The following is a 15,487-nucleotide window of genomic DNA, read 5'->3' on the forward strand; positions in this document are numbered from 1 at the left end:
AAACGAGCAATCGTTGTTCAAACGTAACCGGCTAACCGCTTGACAAAGCTTTTTACCAAAACAATGCAAACACAAAGTGATCAATTTCGAGTGTTCATTATAAGCCGCCCCCCGTTTGCTGTGATCAGTGAATACTGCCTCCACCAAATGTGCTGTAGTTTTCTCATTTCTGCTCGGATTTGAGCAATTTTACCATCGTTGGAAAGCACGATACTGCATCTACCCGAATCAATTGGTTGCAGGTTCAAAGTATGCATTATATTGATCTAACGCTAACTCAAACTTTACTATTTTGTACCAATTCTCAGCAATTCAGTTTTTACAATAAAAATGCCAAACAAACACAAATTAAAAGAGTATATATGTCTTGGTTTATTTATATTTTTTGTAGGCTACATTTTTGTAAAAGTTGTAAAGGAGGATTTGCGAATTTCAACTGATATATTAGGGAACGTTCAAATATTACGTAACGCCTTTTTTCCGAATTTTTGACCCCCCTCCCCCATGTAACGCCAACATAACGCTTTTTTCAATCCCCCCCTCCCCCATGTAACGCTTTTCACTACAAATTCAGCACAAAAAACTACTATTCCGTACTCCAAAGCGTTACGTAACGTTTTGCTTGAACCCCCTCCCCCCCGATGTGACGCTATAACGTAACGCTTTGCATAAACCCCCCCTCTCCCTCGAAGGCGTTACGTTATATTTAAACGTTCCCTTATTCCAAATTTTTGTCCCAGAGTATTTTATAGAGCGTTGTAGTTTAGTGGTTGTGTATCGTTAGTAATCTAGGTTGGATGCAACCTAGTTCGTACCCTGAACAGTTTGTACCCTCAGTTTGTACCCTGAAAAGATCGAGAGAAAAAATTAAAAAAAGCCGAAGTCGCTGATTGCAGTTTCCGCAAATATGACTGATTTTATTAATTGCTAGATTTTATTTTGTTTAATTGATTTTATTAATTCCCCAAATATGACTGATTTTATTAATTGTTAGAAGGCAGTGGCTATTTGACTCGGTACACGACAACTGGGCGAGACTAGGTGGGCGACGAGACAAGTGGGCGACGGACCAAGTGGGCGACGGACCAAGTGGGCGACGAGCCAAGTGGGCGGCGGACCAAGTGGGCGACGAGCCAAGTGGGCGACGAGCCAAGTGGGCGACGAGCCAAGTGGGCGACGGTAGCAAAAGTTTAGCCGTTCGGAAAAAATATGACTTTTAATTTTTACTTTAAAAATACAATGATTAATTTGTGGAAGGGAGGCAATGAGAGTTCTCACGCTGAGTTTCACGAAGCATTGGAAGCAACATTTTCATTATTTTTTGTAGTCTTGTAATAGCGCTTGCTGTTTGATGTTAATTTGCATTGTGACATCATCTTGACACATTATTTTGCAATTTGCGGCGTCAGGGTTTATCGTGAAGCTTAAGAGAAACCTCTCAGAAAAGAGACAAACAAATGGCCAAAGAGTGGTTTAAGTCAGTTATGAACGCTCCCCAACCGTTATCGAAGCTTGTCGGTATAAAATATGACTTTTAATGTTTACTTCAAAATACAATGGTTGATTTGTGGAAGGGAGGCAATGAGAGTTCTTACGCTGAGTTTCACGAAGCATTGGAAGCAACATTTTCATTATTTTTTTGTAGTCTAGTAATAGCGCTTGCTGTTTGATGTTAATTTGAATTGTGACATCATCTTGACACATATTAAGTTTTCCGACCCGTGCCCACTGCCCAGAGCATTGAGACGCAAGAAGCCACACGACCTCATTCGGTGGAAGTTAATCAGTTATGCAGGGTATTGCAGCTACATGGCGCTTTGACTCTCCAAGCGCACGTCGTTGCACTCGTTGGTCTGATGAAAGCCTTTGCTGAAATTTTAAAAAGCCTTACAAATCGTAGCCATAGCTCTTAAATGGCGAAGAATTCAGACCGGACACGTTTGTCCGCCGTCAGCAAAAATGAATTTCGAGGCCTAGGTTATTTCTTTTTTGTTTGGTGTTTTTTGTGATTAGTGTTAAGAATGATTTTTCCATTACAGCAACTAATCCATAAACTTTCTTGGACTGGTTTGTTTAATAACTTTGTTGGTAACAAACTTTTTGTAGCTAATATATATCGGTATCGGCCTAAAAATTTCATAAATATCGGTATCGGCCTGAAAAAGTAATATCGGTCGAGCTCTAATTTTAGGATTAGGGTTAACTAACTAACCGTAACCTAACTCTAACCCAAATGTCCTGTCGACCAAATGTCTTGTTTACCAAATGTCTTCGACCAAATGTCTGTCGATCAAATGTCTTGTCGACCAGATGTCTGTCGGCCAATTGTCTGTCGACCAAACGTCTTGTCGACCAATCGACCGGCCACCGATCAAACTCATACCCTTGGGGATACCAGGCCGAGAAACATTGTACGCCCCACTGTCTCAGTTGAATAAAACTATTGAATTTAGAAGTTATATAGGATTTTTTTTCTTCTCTTGTCTTTTGCTTTGAAAGAGAAAAAAAATACGTTATGACCGGTCAAAAAGTGTTCAGATTAAAAGACCAGAGCCGGTCAAATAGCCACTGCCTTGTTAGAATGTTAAAGATCAAGGCTATACTTGCAACATTTATCTGATTGTTACAACTCTTGTTAGAGAAGTTAAAAATCCTGATAAATAGCTAAACTTTTTAGCGTTCATTCTCTTACTTTGGGTTATTTTTTGTATGCAGTGCAGATTTATATTATAAAAATATTGGCAATGAATAGAGAAAATGATCAAAGGCCTATGTTTGGCAATCGTTTGCTGACAGATCAAGGTGAAGTATTTAAACACAATGCATGGGACAATGTGGAGTGGACAGAAGAACAAGAAAGTGAAGCAAAAGCAATTACTGCACAGCAAGCAAAGAAAAGCTTATCTGAGAATGAACAAAGTATATTTTTAAATCAGGCTTCATCATTTTGGAACAAGTTTTATGACAAGCATGACAATAAATTTTTTAAAGATCGCCATTGGCTTTTTACAGAATTTCCAGAATTGTTGCACACTCCTCCAATTGAAGATAGTGTTGCTGAGCTTTCAACGACAATGAATATGTCTAGTATAAAGTCAACAGATGCTGATGCAATGACTAACAACAATTCAACTGCTAACTCATCACTGTTTCCAGGCAGTCACGCTAAAGTTCGTGTCTTAGAAGTTGGCTGTGGAGTAGGAAACACAATATTTCCTGTTTTGCAAGTTAATACTGACAAGCAATTTTATATGTATGGTTGTGACTATTCAAAATCGGCAGTAGACATAATTAAATCTCACAAAAATTATGATGCAGAACGGTGTCATGTTTTTGTGCATGACATTTCTGTTGATAAGGAAGAAATGCCTTTCCAAGAAGAGTCTGTAGACATTATAGTGATGATTTTTGTTATGTCGGCATTAGAGTTCAGTAAAATGCAAAATGCAGTTACTCGAATTGTTAAATATTTAAAGCCTGGTGGCACGATTTTGTTTAGAGATTATGGACGTTATGACATGGCACAGCTGCGTTTCAAAGAAGGGAGGTGTTTGGCTGAAAATTTTTATGCACGTGGAGATGGGACATTAGTTTATTTTTTTACTCAATCTGAAGTGAGAAATCTTTTCACTTCTGCTGGTTTAGTGGAGATGCAAAATTTGGTTGATCGGCGACTACAAGTTAATAGAGCTCGTCAAATTAAAATGTATAGGGTATGGGTTCAAGCTAAGTTCAAAAAACCTGTAGAATGACCACACTTTCGATATTCGATACTGTTTGCCGAAAAAACTTTTTAAACCACTTTACTGAGTATTTATTATAATTGCTCATGATCATGATCGATTTTTTTTTGCTCTTTTGTCTGTTTCAGTGCAGCAGTAATATTAAACATTGTCAGTGATTGTCATTTAATTTTACAGCAAAATAAAAGAACGCTTTAAAAAATGGAACAATAATTTGTTTTAGTTTGGTAGTCTTTGAAGATGGTGCAGGGCAAGGTGTTACTTTGCATTTGTCACATTGATATTCGATTTATTTTCTGTGATCATGTTTCATGCATGTAATAGCTTACATCTTTTGTAGTTTGAATTTGATTTTTAAGGTGGGTTTAGTTTCAAAAAATGTCCGATCAGCGAAACTCAACCTTGCAACACCCGGCCGCAGACATCTTTTATTGCACACTAACACACTTTCAAAAACAACGCAAAACAAAAATACAGTACAACAGAAAGGAATAAAAACAAGTAAGAATGGCCAATGACAATTTTCTCAGGTAACTTATTCCATTCATTAACGATCCGATTTTGAAAAAAATTTCCTCGCTTTGTTGTTTTAAAGGTACTGATTTTTAATTTAAATTTGTGACCTCGAGTGTTGTAGACACCTTCATTAGGGTGTGGCTGTTGCCTACCAAAATTAAATACTTTACTAAATCAGCTCTTCTTTTGGCATACTCTGTGGATACGTGGTACAAACTCACCTGCAAAAGTTCAGCTGATTTCGACAACATTTAGGTGTAGCGCCTGGGATTTAAAGATTGCACAAGCACGTGGCACCGAAAATAGTCAAAAATCGCTTATTTTTTATACATTTTTCAATAACACAAGCATATTTTCAACTATAAAATGTATTATTAGACCATGTCAAGGAAAGTATTGTTATTACTATAATTTTCACTTTAGATGCACTTATGCAGTCTTCGAAATTAGCATATTTTTACTTCGGCAAAAACGTTGAAGAGGCCAAACGGCAAAAGTTGAAATTGCCTCGGCAATTGCTGTGAACATTTATTATGAAAATATTGTACCAAAACATGTAAAACGAAAAAGCAAAAAAATATACTTGAGTAGTCTATCACGACCGGGGGGGGGGAGTAAGTGAATTTTGGGTTGATTCAACGGTTCGAGTCAGCACAAATCGATTTAATTTTCCCAGCGAGTTATATTGCGTAACAACAATGCCCAAAAAAAAGACATCTAGCAACGTTAAATTATCATAAAATAACGTTAATTGCTCTACCAGGTACCGGTAACAAATTAATAGCTCTCTGCGAGAATATTGCTTCGATCTGGGTTTTTTTTTTTCGCTCACTTATTGGTCATTGACCGATTTTTTAGCAAAATGTCCGAAAAAAATATAGTCAATTCGGTCAAAATGTCCGAAAAAATATATAGTCAATTGACTATATATGACCAAAAATGACTAAAAATGACCGAAATAAATAAAATTGACCGAATTTTTTCAAGTCATTTCGGACAAATGACCGAAAAGTCTCAGCGAAAAAAAAACCCAGGCTTCGATTATTTACATATTATAAGCTAACATAATTTCGGCACAATTGGGACACTGCGAGCAACACAAAGTCTGTTTGATAAAGAACTAGTTAGAATCGGTACCATCAGATGCTGTATCAGCTGGACGAGATAACGGAAAGCGAGGCGCAATAAGGAGTAGGTGCTTACAATAATTTGACGTCTACTGGCGTTAAATCAATGCAAATAGGGTGATATTTCTATAAAAGATTCAATTCTCCCAGCTGGGCATCTAAGCACCGGCTAAGTAGAAAGTAACCCAAATAAAACATCCAGCAATCGTAAGATTGAATCAACATCCTAGTCTGGTGTGGTCTAAGAAAATTATTTTTTTTGTAATCTTGTGGTCCTTAGAAGCGCTCGTGTGGCTTCGGCATTTTTGTTACCTTGACAATTGCCGACTGCCGATGCTAATTTCGAAGACTGCTTATGTAACCACACAGCTCATTTTTCTTGTTACAAAGGCTATCAACATTTGCATATAAGATCTTGATTTTGTTGTTTAATGATTTTTGTTTACCTTCACAACTTTCATTCCTCTTATCTTCCATGACAATTTCTTTTCTTCGGTAGTGCATGCATCTCTGTTTATCTGTCTTGCATCAGTTTCTTTCACATCAATCTGTCGTTGGGTGTACGGTCTGCTCTGAATTGAAAGTTTTTTGACATCTTGATTGAGTATGCATTTCTTAACAGCTTTTGTCTGTCCTCAAGTTAATCCAAAGAAACAAGCAACGGTCTACTGGAAGTATTGGAGTCAAGCTTTTTGGTTCCCAATCTTCGATTGTTTGACATTGGTATTTTACAGCCTAAAACTGCTCTGATTGCCTCAGACAACTTTTCCCCTCTTCATCATGTCGCTGAGTTTCTGTTTCAAAAGCTTCTTCTTCCATCCCAAAGACAATAACATTACGCTGACGTTTTTGCTGTTCTTTAGCTTCAAAAACATCACATTTGATTTTAGTTACCTCTTCTTTTAAGGTCGATACATGCTTATCAACATTGTCAACAGTCCTTTTATCAGCAGCATCAGTTAATGACCTCAGCCAAGTTCAGCTATAAATTTACAGGCCAGAAAACGAAATCCAAGATGGCAGAAAAACAGGCTCAACTTCCACTGTGCGGTAAGGGAGCGTTCAAATATTATGTAACGCTGTTTTTTCGAATTTTTGACCCCCCTCCCCCATGTGATGCCAACGTAACGTTTTTGTCAACCCCCCCTCCCCCACGTGACGCTTTTCCATTACAAAGCCCGTTTTGCCAGTTTATATCAAAATTATGACGTGGAAACACGTGCTGATAAAATATCTTGGTTTGTATGCACCTAAAGCTTACGTTTGAGACATAAAATTTTAGCTATATTCTTTTTTTGGAATTAAAACGTTATGTACCCACTGAAAACGTTTAGTAGCCCACCGTCCAAAATGTTTCGATCCAGACCTTTCATTGTTTGGTTATGTATTGAAAGAAACATCACAAAAGCGCAAAAGAAACTGCAAGGAAAGCTGAGCAGTGAGCATCTTCGAATGGGGTCATCCAGGGATCATCAATGCTTCAAAAATGTTTCTATATATTGGAGCAGTACTCTCGCTTGTGTGGTTCGAACTTGATGCATAATTGTCTTCTTCAGACTTGCACATATGAATGTCTTCTATCTGTTGAGAGAACCCAGTTCAACTCAATAGAACCACCCTGCCACAGCTAACACATTCTCTACTCTCTATATGTCTCTACTTAGTAATTAAAACGGATATAGTTCAGGCTTTAAGTGATGATAAGTGATACTTTTATTTGCAATTTACTTAAAATAATACTTTCTAAACCGGTCAAAATTTGCAGTCATAAAAAGGGCCAAATAAGGCCAGATTTTCTGGCCAGATAAGGCCAGGTAGATAAGGCCAGATTTTCTGGCCAACCAGATAATCCAGAAAAAAATGGAGATTTTTTCTGGGTGGACAAGAATGCCCCGCCAAACACACATGGCCATAAAACCATAACAAAATTAAAAGAGCACTTCATCATCACCAGAGATTATGACACTATCACGTTACACACAGGACACAATGAAAGATCCAGCTTTGGATTAACAATGCGAGTCTCACTTTTTACCTTAAGAATTTATAATAAGATAACCTATCAAATAGCAAGTATAATGTGTACTGCAATATAAGCGTTGCACAAAGTATCAGCATCATTTACTAAATAACACAAGTTTACCATTTACATAAATGTTATTTTGCCGGAGCTGAGGAGTGACTGAAAAGTGTTGCGCCTAACCAACAAAACAAGTAGTTGGGCACACCAAATCAACTACTTGTAATCTGCTAAGTACTATGGTCAGTTAGCAATTCGTTCCTGAAAACTTTTAATTCCATTGTTTCAGACTTTTTAAAATAACCACCTGAGAGCTTAGTGGAATAGAAAAAGATAAAGATAATGTTTGGTTGTTTAGTGATTTGTCTAGAATAGAAAAAATGGTATAATATACTGGGGTCAGAAGAAGAAGAAGAAGAAGTTCTTTTATTTTGCATCATCAGCACATGCGAAAAAACAAAACAATACAAGATTACAATGTGAGCTAGGTTGTTTGCTGATGACGATGGGAGTGACAGAAGGACCGAACTGGTCATCGAGTCTGCCACACCCGAGTGGTGTCATGGCTTATTTAAAATGGAACGGTGTCGAAGTTGAACGCAAATATTGATTGATTGATATATTGATTGATTTGATTGATAGATATATATTATATACAACATAAAAAAACAATACACATACGAAATTTAGCAGTGCGATATACAAAAAAAACAAAAAAAAAACAGAACTACTAGAAATGATGCAAAAATACAAAATGGCATATACAATATACATACAACACAGCATACTGGTAAGACAAAAGCAAATATACAGTAATTAGCGAGATACGGTGAGAATAAGTAGAAGCAGTTTGATGGTACTATAGGCTATCAGTTACTTATACTCAGACATTAAGTGCAGTTTTAATTTTTTAGAAAACATACTAATTGTTTGAAATTTTCTTAGCTGTTCCGGTAATTTGTTCCAAGTGTTTGTTCCAAGAAATTTAATTGGTCAGATTTATCCATTTCAAAGGAATTTTGCAATCTGAAAGCAACCAAGATATGGTTAAAACTTGACAGTTCAGTTTCAACTTCCTTTTCTGCAGTCAGATGGTGAATATTTAATAATAGTGTGTATTACTTCCACATGCCAATCTGTAACAAATCAACCCGATAAGTGCTAATACTAACATTTTTATGCACATCATTTTAAAGGTGATTATTTTGAAATATCTGGAAACAAAACAGAGGACTGGAAGCATAAAAATAAAATTCTTAAATGGTAACGATGATACTATACACTTAAACAGTGATAAAAAAAGACGGTAGCATTGCAACTCGAAAATTTAAGAAATTTTTTTTTAATTTATTTTTTTTTTGTAAAAATTGATCAAAAGTACCTTAATTTGCTTGTTAGGACTTATATTTAGTAAAATCAGTATTGGAAACATTATCACAAACAAGCTTTATATTTAATCACTGGGAACTAGTAACATATTTCAGAAATCACAAAACAAAATTTCGAAAATTTGACAATAAAATTTTTGCTACTTGGAAGAAAAAAATTTTTTTTCAGCATTGCACTTAAACTACAAGTAGGCAGTTAATGCACAAACAATGAATGCCAAATTAATATTTAGCCACCCTTTTACTTAATACAGCAGAATATTTGACATTATCATTCTTAGCCTTTGTATAGTTGTTTAAAAATATATTACTGAGCACGCTCACACATTGCAGCAATACATCACGAAGCAGTTTGCTGCAATGGATACATTTTTCACCAACATCAAAGACATCAGTACAATCCCAAAATTTTTTGTTGATTTCAAGAAACACTCTTTTTTGTTTGTTTAATTTCAAAAACTTGCCTTCATATTCAGTTGAAATGCACAAGTTAAAAATAGCATAAGCACCTTGAAAAACATGTAGCAATACACTGGATGGAAAAGTTAAACCACCTCTGTCAAGCTGCTCAAAATATTTACGTACCTCATCATCAAATTCACAATTTAACTGCCTCTCATGAACCAGCTGCTTACGGCAATAAAAACAGTCTATTTTTCGACATACTTTCTTTGCAGCACATACTTCATCACATGGAAAGAGTTCAATGAAAGCCCTCTCTGTTTCACAAACTTCTTGGTCAAAATGTGGAACATCAGCAAATTCGGATAAATATTCCTTTACAGAAACTGCTTCTGCTTCACCTCCGGGGTATATCTGTAACAAGCTTTTAATCTTGAGTTTTTTCTCATTTTCCATTACTTCTTGAATAGAAACCAGACGGTTTCCACCAGACATTTGCCGATACTGTCCAAATCTACTTTCAAGATTGTCGGTTTGAAATTTGCCAGTTAAAATATAATCAAACTTGTGAACTCTCAAGAGATGCTTTACCAGATTAACTATAGCCTGGAAAGTATGGCGAAAAGCAACATACGTATCTGAAGACAAAAAACCTTCATCTGATTTTTTGTTTTTCTCTGACCAAAGGTCCAACCAGTTAGCCAACAAAAGTAAATAGCCCAAACGTGCATCATCAGGTGTTTGCATTGGAAATGCATCCGCTTCTCAAGTATTTCTTCCCCAGTATGGGTGATAGACATTTACAAGACATCCACCACTTACAAACAATGGATATAAACACAGCTGTGCCTTTCAAGTTTGTAAGATCTTCTTTGTGAAGTGGACCCACTGGACCATATACATTGAGCGCAGCAACATTCGTTTGAGCAAAAATTTTAAGGGCTAGCTTTACATTTTGTCTTTCTAAGGAATGTGGATGCAATGCCTTCCAGCATAGCATTGGAGCTCGCTTCAAAGTATTCTGTTTCTCTAGCAAGTACAGGTGCTCTAAATCTGCAAACGATGCATGCAATAATGTCTCAGTTGGTTTACCTGAGGGCAACATCTCTGGAAAGGAGAAGATTTGCAGTAGATGAACTGAGTCAAATAACAGATGTATCCTGCGAGTCAAGTCAAATGGATTACAAATGTATGTCGGTAAATTTGCTGGTTTGTTAACATTTGCGAGCAAACAAAACAGCCTTTTATTTATTCTGTTTTCATCTGTATGTAATGATGCTGATGATTTGAAATCCTGCATTTGCGACACTGTGTAAAACTGATTTCAAGTGCTGAAGCAGTTTCTCTACAGCCATTTTCTTTGCTGGTACCAAACAAACAACATCCTTGTTATTAGAAAATATTGAGGAAATCATAAAGCAATGTATTGTAGTTGCTATCATCATCAGCTCCTGTTAGAATAGAATTTTTATATGTTAAACTGGGTTTTACATGGATTTCGTCCAGCAGTAAATTGACAACTAATTCCTTTTCTGCCAAGTATCTAACTTTGTTACTTAAGTAAGTAGTCATCGATTCAGAGTCACTATTTAGGTTACTGGAAAGCTGTCTTAACATGTGAATACTTGGCAATATAAGAAGACTATCGTGAACATACTTGTACGCAGCCGTTGACTTTAACTTTAAAGCATATGCACCCACAATTGTGCTAGATGAATAGCAGCATTGTGTAGGAGTTTCTATAGACAATCAAAGCTGTTCAGCTAAAAATGCTCTCATGTCCCTATTGCTCTCACACTGTATTTGATTAATAATCTTCTTGGCAAATTCTACCAATGTTTTATCTTTAACCAAGGAGTCACGTTCTGCAGCATTACTATTGTTTATACGACAAATAAGGTTCTCTAATTGGCTCCAGTTTTGTAAAGTTGAATCTTCGAGATTCAACCATGACAAATCTTTACAAGAGATTTTTACCCTATCCACCCAAACATCAATTTTTGGTGAATTGTAAACACAAACACAAGATTCAATTGTTGGACACAAACTAGAATGTTCAGACGGAACAGATATTTGGTAGATCATCACATAACCTGGCTCTTGTGAATGCCAAATTGACGGAAAGATACACTGTTCAAGGACATTGTTACAAAAGTTATCAAAGGAGTGTATTTTATCTTGCTTCAACCACTCTTCCTGTAAGCTATTTTGTTAATCCTCATATGTTTTGCGTCGTTTTGATGGGCTTGGCCTGCTTTTCTCTTCGGTGTTATAAGATAGATATGAAGGGAGGTTAGGGAAAATGCATGGCACTGCATCATTTTAAGCTTAAAATGCTTACGTGGCATTCTTATGTCAGGCTCCTCATTCATTTCTTTTAACACATCCTCTTTAATGACATCACCGTCTTGAAAGTGCTTTAAACACACCACTGAATTTTTGGTAACAACAAGACCCTCTCTTGGAATTTTTTGCGTCCATTTTTCTCAAGTTTTTCTCCTTTGGAAAGCTAGAGGATTTTACAGTCCCTTCAGTGACTACACTGCTGTTGTAATTGGATTTACAGCCTGGAACACAACACTTATTCACCATTATTAAATATTGCTCTGATTAACTGAAATATAGATGATAATTATATAGCTATATATGACATACGTATTGCAATTAAAATATTGATTTGTTTCGATAGGCTATACAAAAGACAAACAATCCAACTTGCTCACTACTTAAAGGAAAATTCAAAAGAAAAATTGATGCTCTTAGCAAAACCCAAAATAGGAGTGAAGTGAAATTGCTAACTACATCTATTCCCTGCAATTGAGCTCAACTGAGCTATTCCCTTCTCATGGAGGCTTTACCACTAGTCTCAAATCGGTTGGATTTCATGGGCTAGGGGGGGACTTTTCAGTTGATCTTCATAGCCTAGCCATATAACTATAGCCTACTATGGTCACAAATACTAAAAAACGTTTTTGTTGGGAATTGATTAATACTGAAACAACAAGCAACCATAGCATGTTTAAAACTTAAGTCAAACTTCAGGATTTTGGCGAAGTTAAAATACCAGCCTAGCAATTCTTACTGCCTCTACCCTTGTATCGTAGTTCAAAATAAATTTATTTTAAACAAAAACTAGGCTACTGCGAACACAATTTGATAAGCTTCCCACCTTTCATACAATTAACTCCGTGTTTCTGAACGTGCATACTAAACTACCGTATCTTTGTTTCAAAACACGCACTGCGGTGTTTATCAAGTTGGTAAATTCCGTACTTTGGTACGCGCCATCGTTCAAATCTGAGCCTGTTGTTGTGACGTCACAGCGCGTTCAGTTTTTCGTTTTCTGGCTTGTAAAGTTAGAGAGGGCTTTGCCTCAGCTCTTTCAAATCACTTTTAAGTGTTTCAATCTTCTGGCCCTGTTAAATATGGACATTTCTTAGTTGCATTATAATTGACATGATTTTTTTAGATCCTCTTTGGCATCCTGGACAAATCCATTGGATGGCACCACACTTAGCTTCATTGTCATTTTTTGAGAGAACCAATAGAGTTTCTTTTGGCATTTTTACACAATGGGAATGATGCCATTAATCACAAAGATCACATTGGACGCCACTTTTTTCCACTGTTTTAAAGCACAATGGACATTTTTCATTTTCTTTCTTGGAATTTGTTGCCATTTGCGGTCACAGCACTCAATATGCTTATTAAGTACGACTCTTGATGTAGTTTCTTGAAAAAAAATGCGTTGAATAGTGCGACGTCCACCATGGAAAAAAACAATTTTTCATACCTCTTTGTGTGCTTTCTCACAAACCAGCATGTTGCCACAAGCTGATCTAGATGATCAACTCATCCCATGCCTTGATTGTAAGAAATCACGCAAATTGGTTTTACGATGGGATTTTTATTTATCGTATCTTCTCAAGTATAGATCAACATTTTGCCAGTGATTCACCTCAATAAGTGGGTCTGCTACTATTCAGCGAGTCCTATTCAGCGAGTGCCCTATTCGGCGAGAGCCCTTTTCGGCGAGTTCCCTATTCAGCGATTTTTTGAATTTTTTTTTTTAAATTATTGAGTACCGTAGCCTAATTATCATTGCTGCTTTTACATTGTTTTAACGTTGCTAAACGTTGAAATAAGACCTCAATCTCTAACCCCAACCCTTACCTCTAACCCTAAAACGGCAATGATAATTAGGCTACGGTACCCAATAATTTTTAAAAAAATTCAAAAAATCGCCAAATAGGGAACTCGCCGAAACGAGCCATTCTGTCAATAAGCAGGGGTCAACCAAAACATGGGACAATTTTTGTCTCCATTTCGATTCCTTTGCATGATTTCTTGTCACTCACTTTCGGTTGGGGTTGACAATTGCCTAAATAATCAAACAAAATTATGATTTGTTTGATCAAACAAAATTAAAATTATGATTTGCTCACGCAAAATAGTGCTACGCAAATTTACACTGTTGCCTGCAGAAACAAGTCAGCAAAGCAACGCTTTTTTGCATTAATTGAATGCCTGCAGACGTAAAAGACAAAACGTATACATTGGCATAATGTGAAAAATAGGCTATGATTCACAAAAACATTGGCATAATGTGAAAAATAGGCTATGATTCACAAAATAAACGTTTGATATCTTTCAAACAGCTGAAAGGCGCCGCCTTAAAAGATCAAAGCCATTGAATTCAAACGAAACTACACCAACAACATGGGAGATGAGTAGTTTTTCTGACGATTTTGTCAGGGCAACAAAATCCATAAAGTTACTAGTTATATATATACGTGAGAATTAAATTGAAAACTGATATAAGACTAAGATGTTTAAATGGTTGTGGTCGCAAACATAAGTATGTTTGCGACCACAACCGTTTTCAACATTTACTGTATTTAGGCTACAGCATTTGGTTTTCGTGCTGAAAATGACACACAATTTGAAAATGATTAAAAAGCTATAACAATATCAAATGTGTTTTGTGTATTAAAATGAGTGAACATTGGAAAGCAATACATTCGTAGGGGTGAGTTAAAAATCTCAAAAATTCAGTTACTTCCACACACTTTATTTTCTAAATTTTATTGTAGCCTAAGACTACCTTTGGTGCGATAATAGTCAGAAGCAAACTAACTGTGTATGTTGTTTTACGTCACTTTCTCACTATGAAGTAAAGTAAAGCAATATAAGCAAAGAAAACACCTATTCTCACTAACAGCTAACTAGGTGTGTCAATTAATGTGCTCCGAATGTTTTAGGTATACATGTTGTTAAATTTGTTATTTTTGTTAAAATACACAAAAAACACCAATCAACCATTGTCTAATGTCTGAAGGAAATAATTGTTCTGAAGTTGCAACAGAAAAAAATAATTCCTAATCAAACTAGACGTATTTTGCGTCAGTTGAAGCAGTTAATCTTGTGTTAATGTTAATAATTATAAAAAATTATCAATTGTATGAGTTCATTTTTGTATCATTTTGGTGCAATCACCATGTTTCTTACATGAGGGTGACATGTAATGAGACAGATTTCACAATCGTGACTTGCCAGGGCAAGCAGAATAAGATGGTATGCACTAAGAAGTGAGGGAGGAAGTTTTCTTCAAAACACTAGTAGGGACAAAACCGAATTTGGATGATGATGACTACAATATTTTTCAGCATTTTTTTGTCTTCATTTCAAGGAATGTAGTTTGATTGTTTATGTTGTATTAGGCTTGAATTTTAACTACTACATAGCAAAAGTATGTCGTTTAAACTTGTGCTATTTTGTGTAAATGCTCGGAGAAAAGACTTTGCAGTAAGGAACAGCAACACAATTATTGTAAATCATCCTATTTAGCAATGCATTGTTCCTTCTATCCTAACAACAATAGCAAACAAATCTGCCTTTGATATTACAATTATGCATTGATATTTGATAACTGTTTTAAATGGAAACTAAAGTTTTTATCTTAATAATAACTTGTGTAGGTTCTCATGCCATTGTCGCATTAAGTCAAATGGAACATTTATTGTTTCCACTTATCACCATATTTTGCGATTGTCTTTCTCTTTCAATAGGTACTGCAATATATTTTTTAGAATACATGTTTTGTTGACAGTGGTCTTCAGAGAAGTTGACACTTTCAGCGTTGTTTTCTTTTTTTACCAGCTCTGGAATGACAGGCAATATGTTTTCAAATTTTGCTTGTAATAAATGTGCTTTGTTTGTTAAATGTTGTTGCCACAATTTTTACATCTTTCTTAAGGCATAGCCTAATAGTGTGTTGTTTATTTTAGCGTT

The 15,487-nt window shown here is 35.9% G+C and overlaps 1 protein-coding gene across 1 annotated transcript; it reads left to right on the forward strand.

Moving 5' to 3' along the window:
• The first annotated feature begins 2,737 nt into the window (after positions 1 to 2,737).
• Positions 2,738 to 3,932, forward strand: LOC145775745 (tRNA N(3)-cytidine methyltransferase METTL2-like). Its single transcript, XM_082587106.1, has one exon. It carries the CDS (start codon positions 2,745 to 2,747, stop codon positions 3,750 to 3,752), a length of 1,008 nt encoding a protein of 335 aa, XP_082443232.1. The 5' UTR covers positions 2,738 to 2,744; the 3' UTR covers positions 3,753 to 3,932.
• The last annotated feature ends 11,555 nt before the right edge of the window (positions 3,933 to 15,487 follow it).

The sequence above is a fragment of the Aplidium turbinatum genome, chromosome 8 (genome assembly GCF_918807975.1).
Source record: "Aplidium turbinatum chromosome 8, kaAplTurb1.1, whole genome shotgun sequence".
Classification (NCBI taxonomy): Eukaryota; Metazoa; Chordata; class Ascidiacea; order Aplousobranchia; family Polyclinidae; genus Aplidium; species Aplidium turbinatum.